The sequence below is a fragment of the Cicer arietinum genome, chromosome 7, assembly GCF_000331145.2.
Source record: "Cicer arietinum cultivar CDC Frontier isolate Library 1 chromosome 7, Cicar.CDCFrontier_v2.0, whole genome shotgun sequence".
Lineage (NCBI taxonomy): Eukaryota > Viridiplantae > Streptophyta > Magnoliopsida > Fabales > Fabaceae > Cicer > Cicer arietinum.
Window position 1 is genome coordinate 7,458,754 of NC_021166.2, and position 26,092 is coordinate 7,484,845.

Below are 26,092 nucleotides of genomic sequence, written 5' to 3' on the forward strand. Positions count from 1 at the left end.
CTAAATGGAGGGATTTGAAAGATAGAGACATAGAGAAAGTTGAAAAAGATGAATAATTTACTGCTGATCTCATATTGCTTGCATCAAACTATGACGAAGCAATTTGCTACGTTGAGACCATGAATCTCGACGGAGAAACGAATCTTAAACTAAAACAATCATTGGAAGGAACTTCAAATTTACAAGAAGACTCAAGCTTTGAAAATTTCAAGGCTGTCATAAGATGTGAAGATCCAAATGCAAATTTGTATGCGTTTGTTGGAAGTTTAGAGCTTGAGGATCAACGATATCCACTTACACCTCAGCAGCTACTTCTTAGAGACTCTAAGCTGAAGAACACAGATTTTATATACGGTGTTGTGATCTTTACCGGTCACGATACGAAAGTTATGCAGAATTCAACAGATCCTCCATCCAAGAGAAGCAAGATTGAGAAAAGGATGGATAAAGTTATCTACTGCTTGTTCTTTGTACTAATTTTGGTTTCTTTCATCGGTTCCATTTTCTTTGGAATTTCAACAAAGGAGGATATTAAAAATGGTAGAATGAAGAGATGGTATCTTAGACCAGATGATACCAAAGTTTTTTATGATCCTGATAGACCAGCACTTGCAGCTATTCTGCATTTCCTTACAGCACTGATGTTGTATGGTTACTTTATTCCGATTTCGTTGTACGTTTCCATTGAAGTTGTGAAGGTTCTTCAAAGCATTTTCATCAACCAAGATGTGAACATGTATCATGAGGAAACCGACAAGCCAGCACACGCTCGTACTTCGAATTTGAACGAAGAGCTCGGTCAAGTTGATACCATACTTTCTGATAAAACAGGAACTTTGACTTGCAATTCCATGGAATTTATCAAGTGTTCTATTGGTGGTGTTGCTTATGGAAGAGGGTTTACAGAAGTTGAGAGAGCTTTATCTAAGAGAAAAGATTCGTATTTTGGTCGGAAGATGAAGAATGACAATAATGTTGCAAAGGCTGCTGAATCAAAGTCAACCATTAAAGGGTTTAACTTTATGGATGAAAGGATTATGAATGGAAATTGGGTTAGACAACCTAATGCTAATATAATCCAGGACTTCCTAAGAGTCTTAGCTGTATGCCATACTGCAATTCCTGAAGTTGATGAATCAACTCATAAAGTTTCATATGAAGCCGAATCGCCGGATGAGGCAGCTTTTGTCGTTGCAGCCAGAGAATTTGGGTTTGAATTTTATGAAAGGACACATGCAGCTATTTCAGTGCATGAATTGGACCCCAAATCAAACATGAAAACAGATAGGTAAGGTTATTGTTCTTGTTTGTGAAGGCTTAATTTTCTGATGTCTTATGTATATATAATCTGTTTGGCCTTAAATATAAGCAAAAAAAGTAGGTGTATTTGATCTATTTAGACCAAATACATGTACTCTTTTGCTTATATTTTAGGAAGGGAGGAGTATATGCAAATGAAACTTGAGTTATGTATTAAAAGTATCATTTTGATTTCACTTTTTCAGGTCCTACAACCTTTTGAATGTATTAGAGTTTAGCAGTGCAAGAAAGCGAATGTCCGTAATCGTAAGAGACGACAAAGGGAAACTTTTACTACTTAGCAAAGGCGCCGACAGGTTTGTAACCTTGTGCTTTGCTTGGTTTTCTTAGATGTACTACAATTTGTTTCAAAAGTTCAAAGCATTAACATTCTTTTTATTTTTTACTCTTATGACCAGTGTCATGTTTGAACTACTTGCAAATAATGGAAGAGAATTTGAAGAGCAGACTAAGTATCACATCAATGAATATGCTGATTCCGGTTTAAGGACATTGATACTCGCCTATCGTGAACTCGATGATAAAGAGTACGATCAGTTTAATAGAGAGTTGACAGAGGCTAAAAATTTAGTGAGTGCAGATCAAGAAGAGATTGTAGAGGACATATTGCAAAAGATTGAGAAGGATTTGATTCTTCTTGGTGCTACTGCAGTTGAAGATAAACTACAAGATGGGGTATGTTATTTATGTATTTTGATATTATTAGCCTTGTTATATTATATTGTAAGAACTTGTGCTAATAGTTCAACGTGTTGTATGTATAGGTTCCTGAATGTATTGACAAACTAGCACAGGCTGGGATTAAGTTATGGGTATTGACTGGTGATAAAATGGAGACAGCAATTAATATTGGGTAAGTTTTAAAATTATATATATAAATTTTTATAGCATATTTGAAAATAATAACATGTCACTGATTTGATCAATTATATGATTGCAGATATGCTTGTAGTTTGCTTAGACAAGGAATGAAACAGATTTTAATTAATTCAGATACTCCGGAAAACAAAGCACTGGAGAAAATGGAGGACAAGTCTGCTTCTGATGCAGTAAGCCTTAACTTTGACCGTAAATTTTTTTTTGTCGATATGCATTGGAATTGTTATACATGGTCCTTTTTGCATGTCAAGAAATGATAGTAAAATGCTAAAATCTTTAGGTAGTTATTTTATACAAGTACAACAAGCACTTGTAAAACAGAATATATAATACAACAGTTTTAGTGCATGTAACAGTATATTTGAACTAGATTGCATGAGAGTGGACTTTTAATTAACTTGAATTTGATTGAATCTTTTCTGAATCTTCAGGCAATTAAGGAAAGTGTTATTCGCCAAATAACGGAAGCAAAGGCGTTACTTTCTACATCAAATGAAAATTCTGAGGCATTAGCATTGATCATTGATGGGAAATCTCTTGCTTATGCACTAGAAGATGATGTAAAGAACTTGTTTCTTCAACTTGCCATTGGCTGTGCATCTGTTATATGCTGTCGTTCGTCTCCAAAGCAAAAAGCACTTGTAAGTTTTCCTTATTACTTGTAACTCATCGATGTATTCCTCTTTCTTTATGTAAGAAAAATTAATTCATGACAAATACTATGTTTAGTGTCTAAAGGAATTTTATTCTAATAATGCAGGTTACTAGATTGGTTAAGATGAGACGTGGTAGTACAACTCTTGCAATTGGAGATGGAGCAAATGATGTTGGAATGCTCCAAGAAGCAGATATTGGAATTGGTATCAGCGGTGTCGAAGGAATGCAGGTAAATCCGCAACATCCGAATAACTATTTTTTTGTTTTTTTTCTTACCTTTTTATACCCATGAATTTTTTACTTTTTTGTCTATCAAGTTCTTACATAGCTTCTTTGAAACTTTCAGGCTGTTATGTCAAGTGATATCGCCATTGCCCAATTTCGATATCTAGAACGCTTACTTCTTGTGCATGGACATTGGTGTTACAGAAGGATTTCATCAATGGTAACAATCTTCACTTATGTTATAGAAAATTCTTCATTTGATATTTGACATATTTCAAGGATTTAGTTCAACAAATATGAATAAAACTATGAATTGTTTTTAACAAACTTCACTTTGTGTTTTGCAGATATGCTACTTCTTTTACAAGAATATAACATTTGGCTTCACTTTGTTCTTCTATGAGATGTATACCTCATTCTCAGGCCAAGCTGCATACAATGATTGGTTCATGTCATTTTATAACGTATTCTTCACTTCGCTTCCTGTAATCGCTTTGGGAGTGTTTGACCAGGATGTTGCTGCCAAATTATGTCTTAAGGTAAGCCTTAACAAACTCATTAGCTTCTGTCATAAAAATCAGTTTCAAATTTAGCGTTTATTTACTTTCTGAACACATTTTTTATAGTAATGAAAATAATTCTTTTGGAATTTTAATTATGTCTGAAAATGCTGACAATTCCTCACTTTAGAAAATGAAAACAAAAATGTTTCCACAAAGTAAACAGACCCCTAGTTTCCTCAATTTTTAAGACAAGGACTACAAGGTTGTTCTCTTCTGATGAAACATTTCATTTGTGTTAAATTTCAGTTTCCATTACTCTATCAAGAAGGTGTACAGAACCTACTATTCAGCTGGAAAAGACTAATTGGTTGGGCACTAAATGGAGTTACAAGTTCAGCCATTATATTCTTCTTCTGCATCCGCGCGTTGGAGCATCAAGCGTTTCGCAAAGGCGGCGAAGTAGTCGGCATGGAAATTCTTGGAACCACAATGTACACTTGTGTTATATGGGTGGTGAATTGCCAAATGGCATTATCAATAAGTTACTTTACATACATACAACATATATTCATATGGGGAAGCATAGTAATATGGTACATATTCCTCATGGCATATGGAGCCATAGACCCTTCAATATCAACAACAGCTTATAAGGTCTTCATTGAAGCATGTGCACCATCTTCATCTTATTGGATTGTTACTTTGCTTGTTCTTGTTGCTGCATTGCTTCCGTATTTCGCTTATTCGACCATTCAACTTCGATTCTTCCCCGTGTATCATCAAATGATACAATGGATACGAAAAGATGGACAAACTAATGATCCAGAATTCTGCGATATGGTGAGACAGAGATCGATTCGACATACAACAGTTGGATTTACAGCTCGGTTGGAAGCGTCTAGACGTTTTGAAGCGTCGAGACGTTCTGAAATATCTTTAGTACCTGTGGAAGGGAAGCCTGCAGAGAGCCAATAACCAGAATTTTGTTTTGTTTTTCTTTGTTGATGTTAAATTCATAGGTGTACATTCTTTTTCATAGGTTAATTAATACGTTCTTTCATTTGTACATATGTATGTGAGGTAAAGATGCAGTGTTTTCTTATGCTGCATCAAGATTATTCTTTTAAGGAATCAAATTGAGGCAATCTGTCTCTTGTATTTTGTTCTGAAGATTATTATAATAAAATTTTGTTGATTAAATATCGGTTACTATGTTATACCAACAAAAGTCCTTCAGAGAATTTTAAAACTATTAATAATCTTACATTAGCAGTAATAATAAGTTGATCCATAGGTAATAATTCTTTGATATTTTTTGTCTAAAATAATATGCCTTGTTGGAATATCAATATGCATGCATGTGAACAATTGATGATGCACTCATCTCTTTCCTCTCAAATAGTTTGACTTATTCAAAGTAGATCCATTGGTTTTAAATTTCTTATCCGGAAGGGATATTATCGTAAAATATGCACAATAGCTAAATTACACTTATGCCATAACAAAAGCTTAAATAATAAAAACTCCATGATACTGTGTAGCGTGCTTATTACTTTAATAAAAGGTCACTTCGGAAAATAAGAAAAATATTGTACATATGGGAATCAAATCATGTGCACAAATAATATTCGAAATCTAATGGTTTTTCATATTCGAAAAATGGAGTGCTACCGATGTACTTTTATATTTAGTCTTTTTAAAATATTATCAATTTTTTATCTTTTAGAATTTTCATTTTTATTTTTAGTTATTAATGTTAAATCAATTATCAACTTTCATTTGAATTTTTGAATAACTTTTTCAGTAATATTCAAAACATGATTAATAATTTTCTTATAAAAATTTAGAATTTTCTAATATATAATAAATTAAATGAGTTTTTATAATTTTTTGCGCTTAAAAATTTATATTTAATTTATCTTTGTTAAATTTTAAATAAAAAATTGGGAATTTTTTGTAAAGTCCTAAACATTATTGCAAAAAAAAAAATAAAAAAAATTCAAAGAACATTTGAGAATTGATTTAAAATTAGAAATAAAATATGAAAACAAATTTCTTTTAGAGAACAGTAAATTTTTTTATAAAAACTAAAACAAAATAAAATAATGAAATTTTATAACAGCTACAAACTTATTTAACCTTAAAATTTAAATGAAATTCGACTAATAAATTAAGAAAATATAAATTAGTGAGAAGTTGAAATACAACTCACCAGCAATATAGAAAGTTTGATTGCCATTACAACATAATCAATTATTTATGGATATAATTTTATAAATAATTAAAATATAATGTAATGAATGTGGTTGATTTATAGTATATAAACTATTTAAATTGATATCAATATATATTAATCTCTCCACTCCAAAATAATTGTCACTTTTGATAATTTTTATTATTTTATTCCAATTATATCGTATAATTAATACTTCTCTTTTCCCTTATATAAGAAAATGTTTAGAAATTTGTTTTTGTCACTATTATAAGAAAAAGTCACACATTCTAAATAATAATAATATTATTATTATTATTATTTTATTTTTATTTTTTAACTTTTTCCTGTTAGCTAAAAATAGATTAAATTGGTCATAAGTTGTACATTTTCCATCCAATTTTTGAGATCAATAAAAAAATATGCTATCATTACACATAAGTATTTATAAGTAAATGAAAAATTATATGTAAAAAAAAATTTAATCATATTAACTAAATTAATTTTAAATTGAAGAAAAAATACATCAAATTGAAGAAAAAAATATATCAAATTTAAAAGAGTAAACTCATACTTTGCATGTATGAGGCTATAGTTGAGAGATGAAAATCAAAAACTATTTCATCTTCTAAAAGATGAATTTCTAATAGATGAGTGCACAATAACTTTAGAAACTTATATGTTTCATCTTCTATAGTCTCGTACATGTAACATATAAGTTTAATATGTCAAATTTGATGTATTTTTTTCTTCAATTTGATGTATTTTGTTGTCCTTCTAATTAATGTATTTTATTTCATGTTATTAATATAATTTACTATTTTTCATTATTATTATTATTTTTATTAATTTTTAATTTTTAGATCCAAACAAAAATGAGAAAGTGGTTAACAAAATATAATTAAATTACTAATTTAATTGTAAAATAAGATAGAATTGTTATAAAATACGAAACGTAGCTGTTAAAATAATATAACATTTTATTTATATTGGCACATTTAATTAACCGTATTTCTTTTTTAAAATTTAATGTATTTTATTAATAATATTTTAATTTTTTAAATATTTTAATTATTTTAAATTTATTATATAATAAATAACTGATTCATTAAAAGATTCGAAACAAAGAATTGCATCACTAAGATGCGATCTGCTACTACTCTTAAAAAAAAATTATTTACCAAGTCATAAATTTAGTTAGCCACTTCTTAATTAAAAAATAAGATAATTTAATATATTATTTTAATATTTTATTTATTTACCAAGTCATAAATGAGTCAGCGACTCCTTGAAAATTTAATATTTTATTTTTAATGTATAATAAATGTAAAGAGTTGAAATGTAGGATATTAATATAAAAAATATTATGTTTGATACAATAAATAAAAATCTATTTTAAAAATCGAGAGAATTATATAAATTTTTGAACAATCCAAAAAAAATTATAAAAATAAAATAAAATAAAAGGCCTTACGCTCTACGCCCGCCATTGTGGAAAACGTGATTTATTTTTAAAAAATAATTAATTAGTTAATTGGATTTTGAGCGCATGAATAATTGAAACACAATCATAGCATAAGATAATAAAAGTGATTAAGCTACTGTCGATGAGAAATACTAATTTTTTATATAATTTAACTAATATGATCAAATAGTTTAATTTACGGTATCAAACCATAATAAAAATTAAAAAATTGTATTTAGTTTCAACAATAAATAAATCTAAATAATATCATATAAAAATACCACAAATTTCATTCGAAATAAAATACTAAATGAAAATTTGTATCCACAAATATTAATATTTGGTGAGTACGTGACACCAGTACTTCATCATTTTTTTAAGGACTTATATTTAATAACTATATACTCATTTATATTTTATTTTTTAATTATTTATTTATCTCTCCTTAAGATACTATCAACATATCATATCATTTTTATTTATTTTATATTTTAGTGTAAATGAAGTGTAAGGTGTCCAAAAATTAACATATTTTTTAGTATTATCAAATTAAATTATCAATAATTGAATAATATATTATTTATAAATGAATTTGAACATATTTTGAATTTAACACAGCTGGTTTTTAAAATTTTATTTTTTAGTTTAACTTTAAAATGACATTTTTAATATAATTTTAATTATATAAACAATTTATTTAATTACTAATATGAAAATCAAATAAATAAATATATTAAAACTCTTAATTATTAACAGTAGCAATAGATACTTTTTTTGACACACTTAAGAAGGTGTCTCCTTTAGCACTACACCCCCCTTTCCTAAATAAAAAAGAATGGCAGAAGTAGCACAGCATTTCGAGTCGATGACCATGGATGATGCCGCAGCCTTCAAAACTTACCCTCAACAAGCCGGTACCATCCGCAAAAACGGTTACGTGGTTATCAGGGGCCGCCCCTGTAAGGTCCATCCATTATCCACCTTTCAAAAAAAAAACTTTAAATTTAACGATTAATACACTTTGAGAAATGAATTTATTTTTCTTGTAATAAGGAAAAATAGTACACCAAAGTTTTCTTGTAATAGAAGAAGAGTAGTATTTATTTTTCATTTTTAGTATGTTTTTGCTAAATAATAATGGATTTTATGTCACGTAGTTTTTGACCTTAGCTTTTTAATTATGGTTTGATACCTAATTTGTTGTATTTTTGTTGAAATGTATGTATGGGTGTTGATTTGTGAATAGGTTGTTGAAGTTGCAACTTCAAAGACAGGGAAGCATGGTCATGCTAAGTGTCACTTTGTTGGGATTGATATCGTCACTGCTGAGAAGCTTGAAGACATCGTCCCTTTTTCCCACAACTGTGATGTATGTGTATGCACCCATTGCAATTAATTAATTTCATAACACTTTTTCACTGCAATATTATTTTCATATGTTTTACTGCAATTTAATTCTGTTTCTTGTTAGGTTCCACAATTGGTGAATCAAACTGATTGATGAATTTGTGGGCTGAAGAATGTTGGGTCCAATAACAGGCCTCTCTGTTGCTTGCTTCCATTTCGTTGTTTAATTTTCTTGTTTTATCTGTTTTTCCTCTTTGTACTGTAACTATCTAATAAATGAGGATTCCCGTTTTAGAAGTTGTGTTATTTTTGTTGTTGTTGCGGTACTATTGAAAACTTGTGTATTTTGATGACAAAATGCACCATTTATGTGAGGCTAGATTCATATAAATTAACCAATTGTGTGACTATACCTTAAATCTCTCCCAACAATAAAATTCAGCCATTAGATTAGTCTAATCGCTTCAAAATTAAAAGCTTAACTGATGAAAACAAAATCCACTTCTCACTCCTCTAAAGTCAACACTTCATTTTATAAAATAAAATGAATAATCTCAATCAATTAATAACAAGTTAAATATAATATAGATATGATTTAAATATGTCTTTAATTCATACAATTATATATTTATTTACTTTGATTCTCTTAAGTTTTTTTGTTTTTGTTTGATTCACATTTTTGTAAATATAAGTTCATTTAAAAATAATTATCTTATCCAACTTCCGTAACAAATTGTAACATTAAACCTAAATATAATAATTGTGACAATATGTATTTAAAATAGAATTGTATGCATATGGCTGGATTAGGCTACCGTAATGCTTTGTTTGTTTGTCTGTCTAAAATAATATACATGATTGGAATATGTTTTTTTCTTTGTCTAATATACATGATTGGAATATCCATATGGATGCATGTGAATTTGGAACAATTGATGAAACACTCATCTCCATCCCCTAAAATAGTTTGACTTGTACGAAATAGATCCATTGGTTATAAAATTGTTTTATGGAAGGATAAGTACATCAATAATATTGTCAAATTAGATGATTTGAAATTGTAGCTTTCAAAATATTTCACTAGATAATTCACTATTAGAAAAATTGTTCTTAGTATTGGTCAAAACCTACGCTAAAGAGTAAATAGTCACGCTATCACTGATTTAGCGTCGATTTCAAGTTCAAATTATATCATTCGAAACTACACTTTAACGTCAGTTAAATTACATTCGACACTAAATTAGTGTCCTTTAAACCGACACAAACATTAAAACAACACATCTGACAATAGTATTGATCTATTGGATCGTCTGAGAAGAATCTATAATATTACTTACCAACGCTAAAGTCCATAATTAATTGTCAGTGAAACACGTAGTGTTGGAAAGATCGACACTAAAGTCAACTGAAAGAAATTTTTAATAAATGAAAGTCAACTCTATAAATATTACATCGTCAACCCATGTGACGCTAAAGTCAACATTTTGATTGTCAATATGAATTCAAACTTCTATCTCTTTATCTATTCTTTAAATTTTATGCTTCATCTAAGAAAAACAACCCATACAGATTCTCATATATGGTGCTACAAACATATATGCTAGTGATAATTAAACCACCAAAAAAGAATAATCAACACAAACATTTGAACTCAAATTAAAAAATGTCTAAGAGTACTTAGTAGTTGAATAAAATTTTTTTGCATATGAGCTCTGCATAGTTGCCTAATGCATGAAGACAAATTGTGAATTGGCTCCAGGCAATCATGGGTTTCATAATTTATAATTTTTCTTCTTATGCTAGTGCACCATCGAACAACATGAGTCATTTTTCTTTACAAATTTCTCACTTCAAAACTTACTCATATACATTATTTTGATAGCAACAAATAAATGGTAGAAAGAAAAACAAATACAAAATGACTTTGTTAAGACAAGACTCTAATAACTGAAATAAAACACATAATATGTTCCTTTCATAAAAGATGAGATGCTTCCTAATATTAGTTATAATATTAAACTCTAATTCAACAAAATCTATGAGAAAATTTAGATCTCCTAACAACTAGAAGAATAGCTCCAACGGATATTACGAAAGTGATGCTGCAATGAATTATTACCTGAGACGCGAGAGATATTTTGAGTTCAACACGGACAATCACCAGTGCATAAAACTAATAAAACATACATGTATTTATCACTCTTTCTCGAGTTACCGCTCACAACTCTCCCTATAATGATTGTATACTAAGGACAAGACCCAAGAAAAACTTAAAAAACAGGATCATTCAAACTAAGTGCAAAAATGCCACAATTTTATAGTTGTTGTTATCAAACGAATAAAACATGAAAATACTAATATTCAAAATCAAATGCATACGGCAGATTAAATGTAAAACAAATTACATTGCAATTTCTTATACAAAATGTCTAAATTGAATAATATACACAAACCACTTGATACAACCATTCATGTTAAAAAGATTACATATAGAATATATATTAATCAAGATATTTAGTACAAGACTGATTCTGTATAATTCAGTCGTCCAAGACTCTTCTTTTATAATAATTTAGTGCAATACAATTCACTACAATGTAGCCGTACACGATTCTATTAATTACAAATCTGAATTCTAAAATTCCTTTTACTAATCTATTATTACAATTTCGTATTTTAATACTTTTTTTATAAGTAAATGACTAACCAATTCATCCAATCGTTCGTTAAGTCTCTCCTACAACAAAGCCTTAGACCATGACTAACCAACACATCCCATCTTTCTTTGCAAACTGCTTATCGTGAAGTTTAGTAATAAAAAAGTAATCTACTTCTCACCAGTAATGTCCTATAGGAATGACATGAAACATAGTTTTTCAATCAAAGCTTATTAGAAGTTAAAACTTCAAATCTCATAACTACACAAGCAAACTCAATATAAGGCACTAGAACTATTAATTTGGAAAATAATGGACAATCAAGTGGATGAAAAAACAAAAAGAAAATCAATCGAAAATCTTACTATTTTCACATAGAGGAAGCTTATTAGTTTTCTTGTAATAGCAAGCAATGAATCTGCCTTCTTTAAGTGGAAGTTCACTTTATCGACCTACATGAAAGCCACAGCATTATTCTTTAACTCCATTATCAACTTCAATTTTTAATATTTTACCATAAAATAAAATTTAACAACAAAAATCATGAAATTGTGCTATTACTATGAAATTACAGAGTAGAGGTGATAAAACATCAAATAATGCAACAAAAACAAAACCCTATGAAAGAGGAAACAAGGAGAAGATACATAGAAGATAACAATACTACAATGAGTAGCAACAAAAACGAACATTACAAGGAGAAGAAAAATGCAAGAACGACCATAATCAAGTTTTGCAATTTTGAGAGAACAAGAGAGAATAGGTTGAAGTTGAATTAGAACAAACTTATTGAGAGGGTTTTGGGATTTGGGGAAAAAGGAATAGGATTTCACGTTTGAGAGAAAAAGAAAAAGCATTTTGCTAATTGAGAGGAAAGAGGAGCGAAGAAAAAAAGATGGATAAGGGTTAGGGGAAAATAAAATTTTATTGAAAAAAAAGTTTAAAATATTTAACTTTACAAATAAGAAAAGAGAATGTAGTCTAAAAAAACCGACGCTAAATCAGATTAATTGATGCTAATAATTAATAAAACAACAAAAAAAATTATTTAATATATTTGTGTGTGTTAGATTGACGTTAAATAGATGTTAATTAACGTCGATGACAGAGACCGACGCTAAATATAGAAGCTATAAATAATTTTTCGAATAATAATTACTCTTCTAATAAATGAAAAAGGAAACCCATAATAACAAACAAGGACAAAATTTAAATTCTAATGTCCTTGGTTAAAAGACCAAGCTACTAAATCCTCATTTTGAGCTTCTCAAAAAATTTATTTAATACTACTAATTGTTTTTTTAAAAACGTGTACAAAACAAATTTATTAGATACTACCATTAGAGATAAATTTTAAAGTTTGTTTTAACCCTAAATAGTTTAGATCATTGTAAGAGTGATAGATCTAAGTTGATGTTATTTTTCAATTTTTTTCCTCTTAGATCTTATGGCTCTGCAGTTAACTGCATGATATAGATGCAAATACCTACCCTTTAAGAGTGGGAAGGAATAATATAAGTTATAGCTTCCCATAATTTTATCCTCAACTTGTTGAGTATATATAAAAATAAAAATAAAAAATAAAAAATCAGCTTAGATAGATGAAATAAAGAGTATCCTTGCACCACAGAAAAAAGAGTACTAGTGTTAACATCACACATCGCACCAAATATCCTTATTTAATTCCATTCCATCCTTGAAAAAAAAACTACACCACAAAGTAATTGTAGTACTTCCAAACTACTAGTGATCATCCAACAAACATGAAAAACTGAAGAATGGAAAAGAATTTAGGCCGTTAATTACTTTATAAAATTCTAACAAATTTTCTTTGAATATGTTTGGTTGAAATGATATTTAGTTATAAATTTTCGTTTTAATTTTTTTTGATAAAAAGAAAATACAATTTTGAAAATGAAAACAATATTTTGACTTTTTTTTAAAAAAATTTCAAAAAAATTCAATTTTATTTCTAAAATGCATTTTCAAAAACTTCCGTCATACATTTCTTATTATTTACTAGTTAATTCAAACTTTAAATTACTAGAAACTGAATCCAATAAGAATCTCAATAATAAAAATAAAAATAAAAAGTGGAAACAAAAAACACCCAAAATAAACATCCTACAAAGAATGTGTTTTGTTTCTATACTCCTAAAAATTGAGAAGCAGAGCGAGCCATAATAGTAGCAAACTCACTAAAACTAATAACACCATCACCATCCAAATCAGCCTCTTGAATCATCTCAGTGAGCTCTCTATAAGTAAGTGGCTGACCCATTTTAGCCATTGCTCCAGCCAATTCTGCAGCTGTTATGTAACCATTCCCATCACGATCGAAGCACTTGAACACGTCTACGAGTTGTTCTTGATTCAATAAAATCTCTTCATTCATCTCATGCATTATGGCTCTCATCAATTCATCAAACTCAACAGAACCGTTTCCGTTTGAGTCCATTTTGGTTAACATGGATTGAAGTTCGTCACCCGAAGGTTTTAGGCCTAATGATCGAAGAAGTGCTGCTAGCTCTAACATTGTTAGGCTTCCATCGGAATCCATGTCGAATCGAGCGAAGATTTCTCTTAATTGATTTACTTGATGAACTTGAAGCTTTGACATATTAATTAATATTATCAATTTATGATATAGTATATATATATATGGACAAATAATAAAGTGTAGGTGCTAAAAAATGGTAGAACGATTGAAATTGTAGTGATATGTTAGGAAGAGAATTATTAGTATCATAGATGGTGTGTGCCTTTTGAAAGGATCAAAGTGTTGGACAGAAAGCGTGTCGGTGGGTTAATGTATGATTAATGATTATATGATCGAATGATATATAGTGGTAATTTTGGGGTCACTAATCATTTTCTTGTGCTTTCTGGGAAACTCATGGGAACTATCGTGTTAGATTCTTGGCATTAATTTAATCATTATCATGGTAATTGCTATACTATGCTTGTAAATTTTAGGATCGCGATGGAATTTTATAAATGTAGCTTGAACTCAATAGATTTTTTTTTTTTTTTTCTTGACGAGTAAAATTTTAATTGATTATTTTTTTTAAATGTATTTTTGATTTTCTATTTTATTTAAAATCAATTTTTAGTACATTGAATGAAAGCAACACAACTCATGAGTCTGGCTCATCCATGTGATGTTCCCTCTCTACCGACCGCAGTCTACAGCTATGTTGAGGTAGCTAAGGAGATGGGTATGTTTCATTATTGTACAACGTACATTATGCATGTGCAAAGACGTACTTTATCCGATTATAAATATAAGAGAGAAAATGATTTTATAAAATATAAATTTAATTTATTAAATTATTTTTTTAATATCAAATATTTAATTATTAATATAAAATGTCTTGAATTAAATAAATAATATATTACGAATAATAATATTAAATGATTAAAAATTAGTTAATATTTATTTATAATAGTGATCAATATTTAATTTTTATTATAACAAGTAATATTAATGTTTTTATAATTTGCAAATCACCTACTAGTACAGATACAACAAATTGTCAACTATTTGTTCATATTTGAATAAATAATTGTAAAACATTTAACAAATTTTATGGTGGACCACGCTAATCAATGATTGGTTGATTGGGAAGTCATCTTTAAAAGTTATTTGACATTTTAGTATCAATGATATTATTACAAGTAAAAGTTAGGTTAAATTACATTCGGATTTGTAATCCTTAACTTAATTTCGATTAATGTTTTAGTCTTTTATTTTATTTATTTATTGATTTGTTTTGATCATTTATTTTAATTTTAAGTAACAATTTAATATTTTATGTTTTAAAATGTCAACAATGTTATTCTTTTTTTTACAAAAATTTAAAAAAATCATCAAAATTTTCAAACAAAATCCATAAAATTAATAATCATCTTCAATATAATACCAATTTCATCAAACGCATAACTCAAATATTCAAATGCAATTTAACCTAAAAGTTAACATTTATCTTGATTTTATGATCGAGACAATAACTAAATGGATTTCAGTTTGATAAAAAATAACTAACAAGAGAAAACAAAACGTTTATCTGAGAAATTAAGTAACTCGTCGAACAAATATCAATTATGTCATTGTATCAACGATAAGTTTTTATATTTTTAATAAATTTTGACGATCGTCGTTAGAATTTCAAGTGATTTTTAAATAGTGATCTGCAGTGGACCATTTATGAATGTAGGTCAATCAATATTTTTGACATAAGAAACTTTTTTAAATGGTCTCACTTTTACATTTTTAGGTAAATAATTTTTTTTTCTTTAAAAATCCTAATTTTGTCTATCTAAAAATACATTTTTAGATTTTATTTTAGACGAGAGGGTATAAATACCACCATAAATTTACACGCAAGTGCGATGTTCCAGGTTTGAACTTGGAACATGATGTCTCACATATAACTGCAATATCTATGATTCAGATATAAAACATGATGTCTCGCACACAACTGCGAGATCTTGAATTTGAGTCCATAATAAAATGTCCAAACTAACACGATCAACATTTTTTTTAGTTGAACTAGAAATTAAGAACAATAAGTCAATAGCTAACTTCTTTTTAAATAATCATATAAAGAAAAGAAAACAAACAAGCATCTTGGTGTCTCTCTAAATACCCATTCAGAGAATCGCAATGTATATATATTAACTAGTATAGAGTTCGTGCAAAACTCAAGTATGAACTCTCTATTGTAAAATTAATTGTGTATTTTTTTTTGTGAAAAAAAAATTAACAAGTATAAATATTTTACTTTTCTCATTTGTATAAGAATGCAAGCCAACTCCATTAACATGTATGTTTAATTTTTATAATTACTTCCAGTTAATTTCATTTATTTTACTTAAAATTAAAACAAAAATTATTATTTATAATATATATTATTGCAATAAAAAAATTGACAGACGATCGTGCATCCACTTAGACCTTAGTATTTGTAAAAGTAATTTTCATTTGTTTGAATTTTGACGAAAGTCTTTATTTTTTATTTTTATGATAGTGACCATAGAATGAATTATTTAATAAATCACTTTTATATGTAGTCAATTATAGACTAATATTTAAAAATCATCTAAAATTTTAAATAATATTATTCAAAAATAATAATTATGACATTTCTCATTTTTATAAATGAAACAGTAATAAAGATTCAATACAAGATATCTCATATTATTTAATTAGCTATCTTAGTGATAAAAAAAAAAAAAAAAGATCACAAACATTTACGTCTGCAACATCTTTGATTATTAAAATTTTAAAACACTTTTTAAAACGGTAGATCATAATCATATTAAAATTTGCGATAACAGATAATAAGTTATTTATTGGTTGTGGTAGTTGTGAAGTTCCGCGGAAGTCTCTCACTTTATTTTTTTAATTTAGTTTTTTTTAGGGTTTGTTGTCCTTTGGAGTTCCAGGAAAGGCATGATTTGAGTTTGGAAAGTAGGGGTGCAATAGTAATTGGATTAGTATTATTATAAAAAGAAACAGAAAAACTGTAGAATGATTGGGCTTTGAAAACTAGAGAGAGAAAAAGAGAGTGGATGCACACTTTCCGCAATGGTGACTGACTCCTCCATCGATTCCTAGAATGGATCCTCTCTATCAAAATACTCACATTTAAATAATCATTCCCCTTTCATCAACTCTCTATTTTCTTCATCGGTTTGTTTTGTTTTCTTTCTCAATTACCATTTACATTTATTGCTTTAGGTTAAATGTTATTCAGTTTATATATTTGTTGATTTCGATGAAAATTATAAACTGTCTCTGCCTTTCTATTTATGTTTCAGATCCACGTTTTTTAATTATAATATAAATGAATTTGTTATTGTTGATGGTATAATAGTAAAGGAGGTTTGGTGAAGTCACTGGAGGCAGCGGTTCATCGATCTGTTCCTGAATTTGTTTGTGTAATACAAAACAATAATTGGTCGATAAACCTCTGCATCCAGCGCTCACTTTCCCTCTTTTTTCCTTTCTCTTTCTTTGTTTTTAGCTACTAACTTTAATCTAGATGCTTTTCGTTGTGGTTGTTTACTTCTGTTTGAGTAACAATTTTCCATCACTGATGATGTTATTATGAAGGTGAACACTTAATCTAATATTATTAATTCATATATATTCAACTGAATGCATCGTTGAGTAAATATTTTAAAATAATATACTGTATAAGGAGTCTGATGCCGGAATTTGTGTCAAAATATCATTTCTGGTTGATATATGATGAAAATGAAATATTTTTGCAACTATGTTTACTTTTTTTCTTTTCTGTATACTGTTCTTTACCTGGTTTTTGGTTTTAAGTTTATCCACTTTAAACAAAGTCTTGGTGAGATTGAAGTGTCTGTCCTTTTTCTGGAACAAATTATTATTCCTTAATGGCATGTGTTTCTTTTTTCTGATATATACAAATTTATTTCCTCCAAATAGCAATCTTTCTCTTTTGGCCCCTTGTATTAATCCCTGATAATGATATTCTTGTTTGTTTGTAAGGTTTTTCATTTTGTGTTTGTCAAGTGGTCTTATAACTATTATGGTGTTAATTGATCGTCTTTGTGTTATAACGACAAAAAGGGTAGATTTTAATATACCGCCCAGTTTAGATTGACATATTTGAACTTATGTAGGGACGTAACTTATATAAATAATTTATATATACATTAGTATTTATATGATAAACATATATGTTATAAATGCTTAATTCAATTGTTTATCCAACTGTGTTCTCTTTTAGGATCCCAGTAATTAGTCTCAGTAGTGTTTTTAATATAAACATAGTTTTTTTTTTGTGACTAAAACGTTTATTACATAAATTTAAGGTGACAAACTTAACTTTTTTTGTTTTTTGGTAAAGTGTAGTTTATTCTGATATAGCTATTTGATGTGACTCCGTTGTTCATCCTTAAAAAACATGTGTTTGCTTGGTTGAAGTGTTTGGATCAGAAGCTCAAAATAGTTCATTTCTATTTATATTATGATGTCCCAAATACTAGTTTCATATGTTATGCAACAAAACGGAAGATATGTCCACATTCATTTTAGAAATTTCACTGTTTCTAAAATGGGTGGAGATTTTTGAAGAAGCTCAAGGGATCTCATTACTCATAACATGTCATTTTGTTCCCCCATATATAGTTTTAAAGGTCTCTGTTTGTTTGTTTGTTTGTTTGTTGTATAACAGAAAAGGTATCTCTGTATTGGAATATGTAGGTTTCCAAATTGTAGGCAACAATGTAAAGCTAGTTATTGGTAATGTATATAGGTCAATAAAGTTACTCTTTAAAGGGTGTCCCAGCTTGCAAGAGAATATAGTTGTGATGTTTAAAGGAATGGTATCAAATTCCTGTACATAAGTATGTTGGATGGAATTGAATTAAAGCAGAATGCAGGTTGGGGCATTATGTGGATCACACATTTTGATTCTAGGGGTGTGACAGATTGAGGAGTATGTTGACTAACAATGTTTCCAATCGTCATCAATCCAAGGATATTAAGATATTTTATTCCTTTATTTTTTATTATTTTTGCTTGCATTTCTTGATTCACTATTTTCTCTTGTTCTTGTTCTGTATGATATTCTATATTCATATTCACTTATTGCCGGTAGTCCTGTTGCTCTATAGACTTCAAGTAATGTTACACATTTGATCTAACACAAGATTAGTATTATAAAATTGTTTCCTATGTATTTTTCGTTACAAATCATTAATAATCTATTTAAAATAAATTTGTGACGTAGTAAATTGTAAACAAATTTTACAAAGATAGTTAATACTATCATCTAAATTTTCATTCATTATAAAAATAAATAATTTCTTCAGAGAGTATTGTCATAAATCTTAATTTTGGTTCAATTGTTAAAGTATTTCTTGCAATTGTTAAGGTATTTCTTGTGATTTTTAATTCTTTAAATAAAATTTTACTATCAAGATTGTAATAACAATTTCAAGTCATTATAAAATAATAATTTAAGTCTTTCAACCATATGGCATTAAACTATTCAAATCTCTCTAATAAGTGAGTCTGCTACTTATGTAGAATATATAAAAAATAATAAATTCAAAAAGATAATCTCAATGGATTCAATCTCAATCGATTCAATGTTTGTTGTGTCTATTCATATGATTTTACTTTTAATTACGAATATTAAGTATTACAAATTTTAATTAAAGAAAAGATAAAAAAACAATTAGGTATATTTTTAAGTTTTAATTAAAAAAAAAATCAATTCTTAATATAATTAGATAACTCAATAATGTATCTTTTATATTACTTTAATTTCAATCCATTCTTCATACACATGTTAAAACTATTTGTTACAACTACTTTAATTTGATCTCTTAAAGAAAAACTTCAATTTGATATATATCACGAGAATAAATTATTTCTCATTCTTCATGTATTCAATATAACTTTTAAGGTATTATATATGTTAAAATTAATGCAAAGTGGTTATAAATTCTAACTCTTATTACATGTATATATTTATGTATTTATTCTTCATGTATTTATGCATATGTTATAAAGTAATTGTTTTGTGTATAGATTATGGCTAAATATAGAAGTTGGTACACTTCTAAAATTTTACACAAATTAATAATTTTCTTTTAGTGTAACTTTAAATATATATATATTAATAATTTTACACAAATATGTTAAATTTTAGATTGAATAATTTTTTTCTATAATCGATTCAAATGGCACTGTGAATACCTCTAAATCCTCATATATATATATATATATATATATATATATATATATATGTTTTGAGAAAATTTTATCCTATATCTCCCACATTTAATCTTTACCCCCACAAATGCAAGAAAATGACATTTTTGTCTTCGTATAAATCTTAAAATTTATAATTAAAAAAACTAAAAAAAATAAAATAATTTGGTATGTACAGGAAAACTTGTAAAGAAGTTTTTCGATAAACCGCTAATGCACTACAAAACTTTTTTTTAAAGTTTTTTTGTAGTATATATTTTTAAGCTTATGTACTATAAATTTTTTTTTTAAAACTTTCCGATACACACCTTTTTACTCTTCTATATCGAAAAATATTTTTAAAGATTTGCAATACACACCTTTTTAATCTTCTGTATTAGAAATTTTTTTTAAAGTTTTTTAACAGTATACATTTTTAAGTTTCTGAACCGGAAAACTTTTTCAAAAATTTTCGGTACAACCTTTTTACTCTTCTTTATTGAAATTTTTTTTAAAAAAATTCCGGTAGAAATCTTTTGTACTGAACATTTAAGTTTTTCAGTAAACCTTTCTCTACTAGAAATCATCTATAATGTTTTTCGATAACTTCCACAATTTTTTTTTTCATAAATATTTTAATGATAAAAAAAATAAAATTGAATTGGTAAAATAGTAAAAAAAAGATAAAAAAAATCAAAAATGTATTTGACATTTTAATTTTTTTTGGGGTATAGGGTAAATTTTTCATATATTGGACTATAGTTTTCCATTGGGCCAGGCGGTTACTTGGGCCAGCATTCAGGGTTTGATTTGTTCTGGTCATCAATAATTTAAAATGTTAAGCTGAAACTCTCAAAACCCTAGTTTATGCTACCGCAGGTAACTGAATATTTTTTTTCTCTCCTTTTCCCATTCCATCGATCCATCAATTTTGTAGTTTATTCTTTTCTTTTTCACATTGCTCTTTGGTTTCTGTTCCAATAGTTTAAATTGGTTGTTAGGTTTTTGAATTGTGAATTATTGTTTCTATTTTATTCAGGAAAATGGCTCCAAAGCAGCCAAGTACCGGTCTTTTTGTTGGATTGAACAAAGGTCACGTTGTCACCAAGAAGGAGTTGGCTCCACGACCCTCAGATCGTAAAGGGGTAAGATTATAAATTTTATATTTGAATTTCCTGTTGAGTTTAATTTTGAGGCAATGTTAGTGTTAATCTTTTTAAACATCACACCAATAGAATATGTGGTTTTTAAAATAGTTTTAATTAAAGACAAATATTTGTAATAATTTAACGTTTGTAGTTGGTTGGTTTAACTATTACACTGCATACTAATTAAATCCTTTGGGATTTAGTTTTTTATGTTTGTTGGATTTGTCGTTAGAGACTGAGTTCATTTTTGTTGCAATGGAATAGCATTTGTCTACATTAGTTAAAAATGCTCAAGTAGTGTGAAAAAATCTGATAATGTGATTTGAGTTGAGTTGTATAGATTGCAGGCAGTGATTCACAAGAACATTGATTTTGGAGTCTGTTTTCTCAGTCCTTTTGATTTTTGTAATGTCAACTTTCTGTTATAATTTTTAGACTGATTTTCATAATATGTCAAAAAAGCAGAGCTAGTTGTCACAAATATGATGTAAAATGAATCCTCAACGAGTATATTTGAATTGCTACTATATGATAAATAATAAACCAGCTTTTTATGGTTCATATCGATTGCTTTTTTATTACTTGGCATTTTCATATTTAAAACACATTACTTGCATTGTTACTTTAGTGTGACTGTTGTACTATAATATATGGCCAGAACAAAAATTAGCTTGAAGTATGTTGATTTGAATATAAATCTGTGGCTAAAATTAAAATGTCTTAAAAGATACTGAATGAAAGATAAAATACAGAAAAGAAGGAAATTGTCGAAAAGAGTCTATGAGAGTGATTTTTGTTTTAATATTGTGTTTGCTTATCTTTACTGTTTACCACTGAACAGAAAACAAGCAAGAGAGTGCACTTTGTAAGGAATCTCATCCGAGAGGTTGCTGGCTTTGCACCTTACGAAAAGCGTATAACTGAGTTGCTGAAGGTCGGAAAGGATAAGAGGGCACTGAAAGTTGCCAAGAGAAAGCTTGGAACCCATAAACGCGCAAAGAAGAAGCGTGAGGAGATGTCTAATGTTCTCCGAAAGATGAGGTTTGCACTTCATGGCTTGTGTTTATACATACCAAGTGTTTTATTATTAATTAAATATATTGTTACTTCATGAAAATATCTTCTTATGTTATCTTTTAATTGTGTGCAGGGCTGGTGGAGCAGGAGACAAGAAGAAATAAATATGATTTACTTTTGTTATGGTTTTAGATATAAGTCAATGTTTTTTTTATGGACGTACTGTATTAGCTTTTCTTTCGTTTGATTTTGTTCAAGTATTAATGGTTAGAAATGTACTCTATTTAACTGACACATCTGAGTTAAAATCAATATTTATCAATTTTTCAAGCAAACTTATTATATTTCATTTGTGTTTCTGTATAATTACTTGATATCAACAGATTAAGATGATAAAGAGGATTGATAATTTATTAGGAGTGGTTAAATTAAATACAAAATTAATATTAAAAAATAAATAAATTAAAAACTTGCTAAAATCTAAAAAACAAATATTATTGTGTACACTTTTTTTTTCCCTAAGTTTCCTCCAAAGGGAGGTAAATTTTGTTTTAAGGCCATGACAATAAAATTTCAGACAATATATTGCCATTTGAGATAAGAGTGAGGAACGAAGATGACGTCGAATGCTTCAAAAGAAAGTTTTAACATACTAACAAACTTTGGATTTAGCTCAAGAATTCTTATACTTCATAAAGACTTTTCTAAACTGGAAATTTGTTTACTTAAACTTAAAGCTTATGGTAATCATATTATATTATCTTCATCTTATCTCTGTGTTGGTGGGTACAATTGAACATTACACTAGCAAGACACAAGTAAAGTACCTCATCAATTGTCATGCCAACATTGTCTATTAATGTTTGCTGGCAAGTATAATATTTCAAACTGTGGCAAAATATTTCATATGTTCCGTCTAATGGTAATGCATGTATCTAAAATTTTGCTTTCTAACAAATCATTACTTAATGGGGTCTTGATTACTTAATTTCAAATTACTAACAAATATTTTCTACTAAAATATTTTCTCTAAATATCATTGAAAAAATTTGACAACTAATTAATGTCACTCACAGAGAATCTCCGGCAGATTATATATAATACATTTTTTATAACAATATATTCCATTTAAAATAATATATATATATATATATATATTTTTTGAAAAATGAAATATAATATTTAGTTGTTGAGTTGAGACTACACCGTCTCTTAATAAAATATTTCATTAATACTTTATTGGTTTAAATTTAAATACATATTTGATCTATGTAAATATAAACTTTTTTACTTTTATACAATTTTGTGTATTTTTCCTCCTTTTATCCTATATTGTCACTTCCTTGTTTTTCTATGGTGATCATAATTTTGAAGATGGTTTATTGAGACCTTGTCATTCATATAAATCCTATGGCGTCAGCATCGTAAATTGGATATATGTTTTCTTATTTAATTTTTAAGGGAAATTGAGAAAATCAATTAATGCTGGTTTTAACATATAGGCAATATTAAGTTCTTGAAAGGTTTTTCACTTTATTTTTTCTTTTTCAAATAAATTTAGACTTCACCAAAATTCAAGATTACTGAAAAAATTTTGTTTCTTCAAAATAGTCTTGAAATTTTTTCCCACTTGATTTCTTCTTCTCCAAATTAATTAATTAGAGTTCATTAAAAGTCATTTTTTCCCCCTAAATTTTCTTGTTGTTTATACAAAATAATTGAATATGGTGAACAAATTAAGTTTGTCTTCTTCTTTACAATCTTCTGAATTTGGAAATTTGTTTCAAAAAATGAGTTTTTTGGTTTACGAAATGATTTTTTTTTGTGTTTTTAATTGTATTTGTGTATTATGTGTTGGTATAATTTGAATTTTGAGTAAATTATTAAGAGGTCCGATTTTGGAAATACGAAAGACTAATTTGTTCGATTTTGAAAACGAAATTGAAACTCAACATTTTTTTAAAAAACTACAATTTTGTCATCATTGCAACGGTAACATCTCCATCTATATATAATATAATTCATTCTTGTTCTTTTTCCTTGATTTCATACCTTCTTCTTTAAAGAACCTTCATTTATATAATTTTTTTTCCCTCTTTCACAATGTTCAAATCGTAGAAAATAAAAAAATAAAAAAACAATTATTATTCTTTCTTCAAGGGTGAAAACTTGAACCTAGTGATTCTCGAATGTCATTATGAAATAAAAGTTGTTGTTAAAGTTGCTCAAACTAAATAGAACTTTGGAAGATAATTTTTTTCATGCTCTTTCTTCGATCTCTCTAATTTTTTTTTGAATTATACATATAAAGCAACTTCTTTATATGGGTTGATGAGGCCAAGAAACTAGATTTACTTAGTTGGAAAATTGACCAAAATGTGTGGAAGACAAAATGGTTGGGCAAGGTTGACAATTTGTTAAAAAAATCATCAACTAAGGACAATAGAGCTGATGATGTTTGAAAAGCAAGAATGAATGATAAACTAATCTCATTATCTAGGGACCATGGAAGTGAAGAGATTTAGAAGACAAGGTTGGTGAACAAAGTTAAGCCATTAAGGAATGAAGTCAAAATATTGAAGTATTTTTTTGAAATAATATTTATATTTTGTATGTTGAATCATTGTTAGAAGGTAGTAGTTGGAATGTCTTTATGTAACATTGTTGTTGGAAAATATAAAGTATTAAATTTGGTATATGAAATTTATAACTTATAAGCAAATAAGTCATAAAGATTACAATTATAAGCAAGTTAGCCATTGAGACATTCTTTTAAAATAAACTAAATAACAAAATGCATTAATGAAGCTCATTAAACTCTAAATAAGTGTCAATTGCATCAGCTAAAATATATCGTATCATCATCGAAATAAGTGTCAAATACACCATCTAAATGATTTAAAAAGAGAGATTAATAAGTAATAAATGTCAACTATATCATTTAAAATATAACAAAACACCAATAAGATGAAGCAAAAAAACATGAATCAAAATGTTTCATTTTTCAATTGCTTCATTCTTCAAATTTTCACTCATATCTTTAGTACCCTAAACTTGGAGGTCGCATTCTAGGTTTATGAATGAAAAACATTAAATCTGGTTCATTTGTTCTTAAGCTAGACTTATGAAATGATACACCAATGGTTGGTTGTGCAGGAGTTAGTCTTGTCATGGATGATGGTGCTCAAATGGGTGGTGCATTCATGAGGGGTGGTGTAGGTATCCTGATGGGTGGTGGTGTATTCATGAATAATGGTGTAGACCCCCTTATGGATGGTGACCTTATACCAAACTCATTAGAATATATAATCGCTCCTCTAAATCCATATATTTTAACTTGTAAAAATCAGAATCAATATGTACAAATCAATCAATGAAATTGTTCACTTATTAGGAATTTGGTTCCTACAATCATATTAAAATTTACAATACAGTTCTTGAGTTATCATAACCTTTTTCTAGTTTCTGATGCATCTCTTTGGACATATACTTATTGGGACAACACTTAATCTTCATGAGTGGATCAAGTGGTATTTTAGTTTGGTTTAGTCCTTCTTGTGTATTAGTTTGGGGGAGAAAATGAGAGAAATTGGAGAAATCAATTAGCAAGATTTAAGATAACGGTAGAAAAAATTGGAGAGAAAATTAGGAAAAATAGGGAAACAAAAATGGAGGAAAATGGAAAATGAAAATGGAGAAATTACCTTTGGCAAAGGGCATGAAAAGAATTATCTTCAAAAGTTTTTTTTAGTTAAGAAAACTCTAACAACAACTTTTCTTTCACAATAACATTTGAGAATCACCAGATTCAAACTTTCACCCATGGAGGAAGAAGAATATGTGATTTTTTTATTCTTTTATTTTCTACAATTGGAACACCACGAGTGGCTTAGATGAATGGATTATATAAATGAAGGTTTTT

At 27.9% G+C, this 26,092-nt stretch overlaps 4 protein-coding genes and 1 long non-coding RNA gene across 8 annotated transcripts in view; 4 read left to right on the top strand and 1 right to left on the bottom strand.

The window, feature by feature from the left end:
* LOC101513316 (putative phospholipid-transporting ATPase 9) overlaps window positions 1-4,784 on the top strand; it is a 6,493-nt gene extending 1,709 nt beyond the window's left edge. The window contains exons 3-12 of the mRNA XM_004508538.4: window positions 61-1,288; window positions 1,506-1,616; window positions 1,719-1,995; window positions 2,085-2,173; window positions 2,261-2,369; window positions 2,631-2,840; window positions 2,960-3,085; window positions 3,203-3,301; window positions 3,429-3,620; window positions 3,891-4,784. Coding sequence (XP_004508595.1) covers window positions 61-1,288; window positions 1,506-1,616; window positions 1,719-1,995; window positions 2,085-2,173; window positions 2,261-2,369; window positions 2,631-2,840; window positions 2,960-3,085; window positions 3,203-3,301; window positions 3,429-3,620; window positions 3,891-4,559 — 3,110 coding nt within the window. The 3' untranslated portion in view covers window positions 4,560-4,784. The remainder of the gene's footprint in view (window positions 1-60; window positions 1,289-1,505; window positions 1,617-1,718; window positions 1,996-2,084; window positions 2,174-2,260; window positions 2,370-2,630; window positions 2,841-2,959; window positions 3,086-3,202; window positions 3,302-3,428; window positions 3,621-3,890) is intronic.
* Window positions 4,785-8,038: 3,254 nt separating this feature from the next.
* On the top strand, window positions 8,039-8,905 carry LOC101513844 (eukaryotic translation initiation factor 5A-4-like). The gene is made up of 3 exons (XM_004508540.4): window positions 8,039-8,225; window positions 8,508-8,630; window positions 8,733-8,905. Exons 1-3 carry the CDS (start codon window positions 8,097-8,099, stop codon window positions 8,760-8,762), a joined length of 282 nt encoding a protein of 93 aa, XP_004508597.1. The 5' UTR covers window positions 8,039-8,096; the 3' UTR covers window positions 8,763-8,905.
* Window positions 8,906-10,527: 1,622 nt separating this feature from the next.
* Window positions 10,528-14,147, bottom strand: LOC101514512 (probable calcium-binding protein CML16). Of its 3 annotated transcripts, none has more exons than XR_012161408.1 (3): window positions 13,465-14,147; window positions 11,631-11,717; window positions 10,528-10,727 (listed from the first exon to the last, which is right to left on the bottom strand). XR_012161408.1 is itself a non-coding variant. In XM_004508541.4 (1 exon), the coding sequence occupies exon 1, from the start codon at window positions 13,883-13,885 to the stop codon at window positions 13,412-13,414; it is 474 nt and encodes a 157-aa protein (XP_004508598.1). In that variant the 5' UTR covers window positions 13,886-14,143; the 3' UTR covers window positions 11,807-13,411. The 3 variants fall into 3 exon arrangements, 1 of the variants encoding a protein (XP_004508598.1); XR_012161407.1 differs by lacking the exon at window positions 10,528-10,727 and adding an exon at window positions 10,994-11,456; XM_004508541.4 differs by lacking the exons at window positions 10,528-10,727; window positions 11,631-11,717 and having other exon boundaries at window positions 11,807-14,143.
* A 2,439-nt stretch (window positions 14,148-16,586) lies between these two features.
* On the top strand, window positions 16,587-18,918 carry LOC113787802 (uncharacterized). The gene is made up of 2 exons (XR_003474321.2): window positions 16,587-16,960; window positions 18,158-18,918. It is a non-coding gene; the product is annotated as an uncharacterized lncRNA (long non-coding RNA).
* A 1,875-nt stretch (window positions 18,919-20,793) lies between these two features.
* Window positions 20,794-22,514, top strand: LOC101514831 (large ribosomal subunit protein eL36x-like). Of its 2 annotated transcripts, none has more exons than XM_004508542.4 (4): window positions 20,794-20,884; window positions 21,045-21,150; window positions 21,995-22,194; window positions 22,304-22,514. In XM_004508542.4, exons 2-4 carry the CDS (start codon window positions 21,049-21,051, stop codon window positions 22,332-22,334), a joined length of 333 nt encoding a protein of 110 aa, XP_004508599.1. In that variant the 5' UTR covers window positions 20,794-20,884; window positions 21,045-21,048; the 3' UTR covers window positions 22,335-22,514. The 2 variants fall into 2 exon arrangements, with proteins under 2 accessions (XP_004508599.1, XP_004508600.1); XM_004508543.4 differs by lacking the exon at window positions 20,794-20,884 and adding an exon at window positions 20,909-20,938.
* The last annotated feature ends 3,578 nt before the right edge of the window (window positions 22,515-26,092 follow it).

Bases quoted from the DNA above. Each gene is read 5' to 3' on its own strand.
- LOC101514512 (XM_004508541.4), bottom strand. From the start codon at position 13,885: ATGTCAAAGCTTCAAGTTCATCAAGTAAATCAATTAAGAGAAATCTTC.
- LOC101513844 (XM_004508540.4), top strand. From the start codon at position 8,097: ATGGCAGAAGTAGCACAGCATTTCGAGTCGATGACCATGGATGATGCC. The intron at 8,226-8,507 runs GTCCATCCATTA...ATTTGTGAATAG, and splicing joins TCAGGGGCCGCCCCTGTAAG to GTTGTTGAAGTTGCAACTTC. The intron at 8,631-8,732 runs GTATGTGTATGC...GTTTCTTGTTAG, and splicing joins CTTTTTCCCACAACTGTGAT to GTTCCACAATTGGTGAATCA.
- LOC101514831 (XM_004508542.4), top strand. From the start codon at position 21,049: ATGGCTCCAAAGCAGCCAAGTACCGGTCTTTTTGTTGGATTGAACAAA. The intron at 21,151-21,994 runs GTAAGATTATAA...ACCACTGAACAG, and splicing joins GACCCTCAGATCGTAAAGGG to AAAACAAGCAAGAGAGTGCA. The intron at 22,195-22,303 runs GTTTGCACTTCA...AATTGTGTGCAG, and splicing joins AATGTTCTCCGAAAGATGAG to GGCTGGTGGAGCAGGAGACA.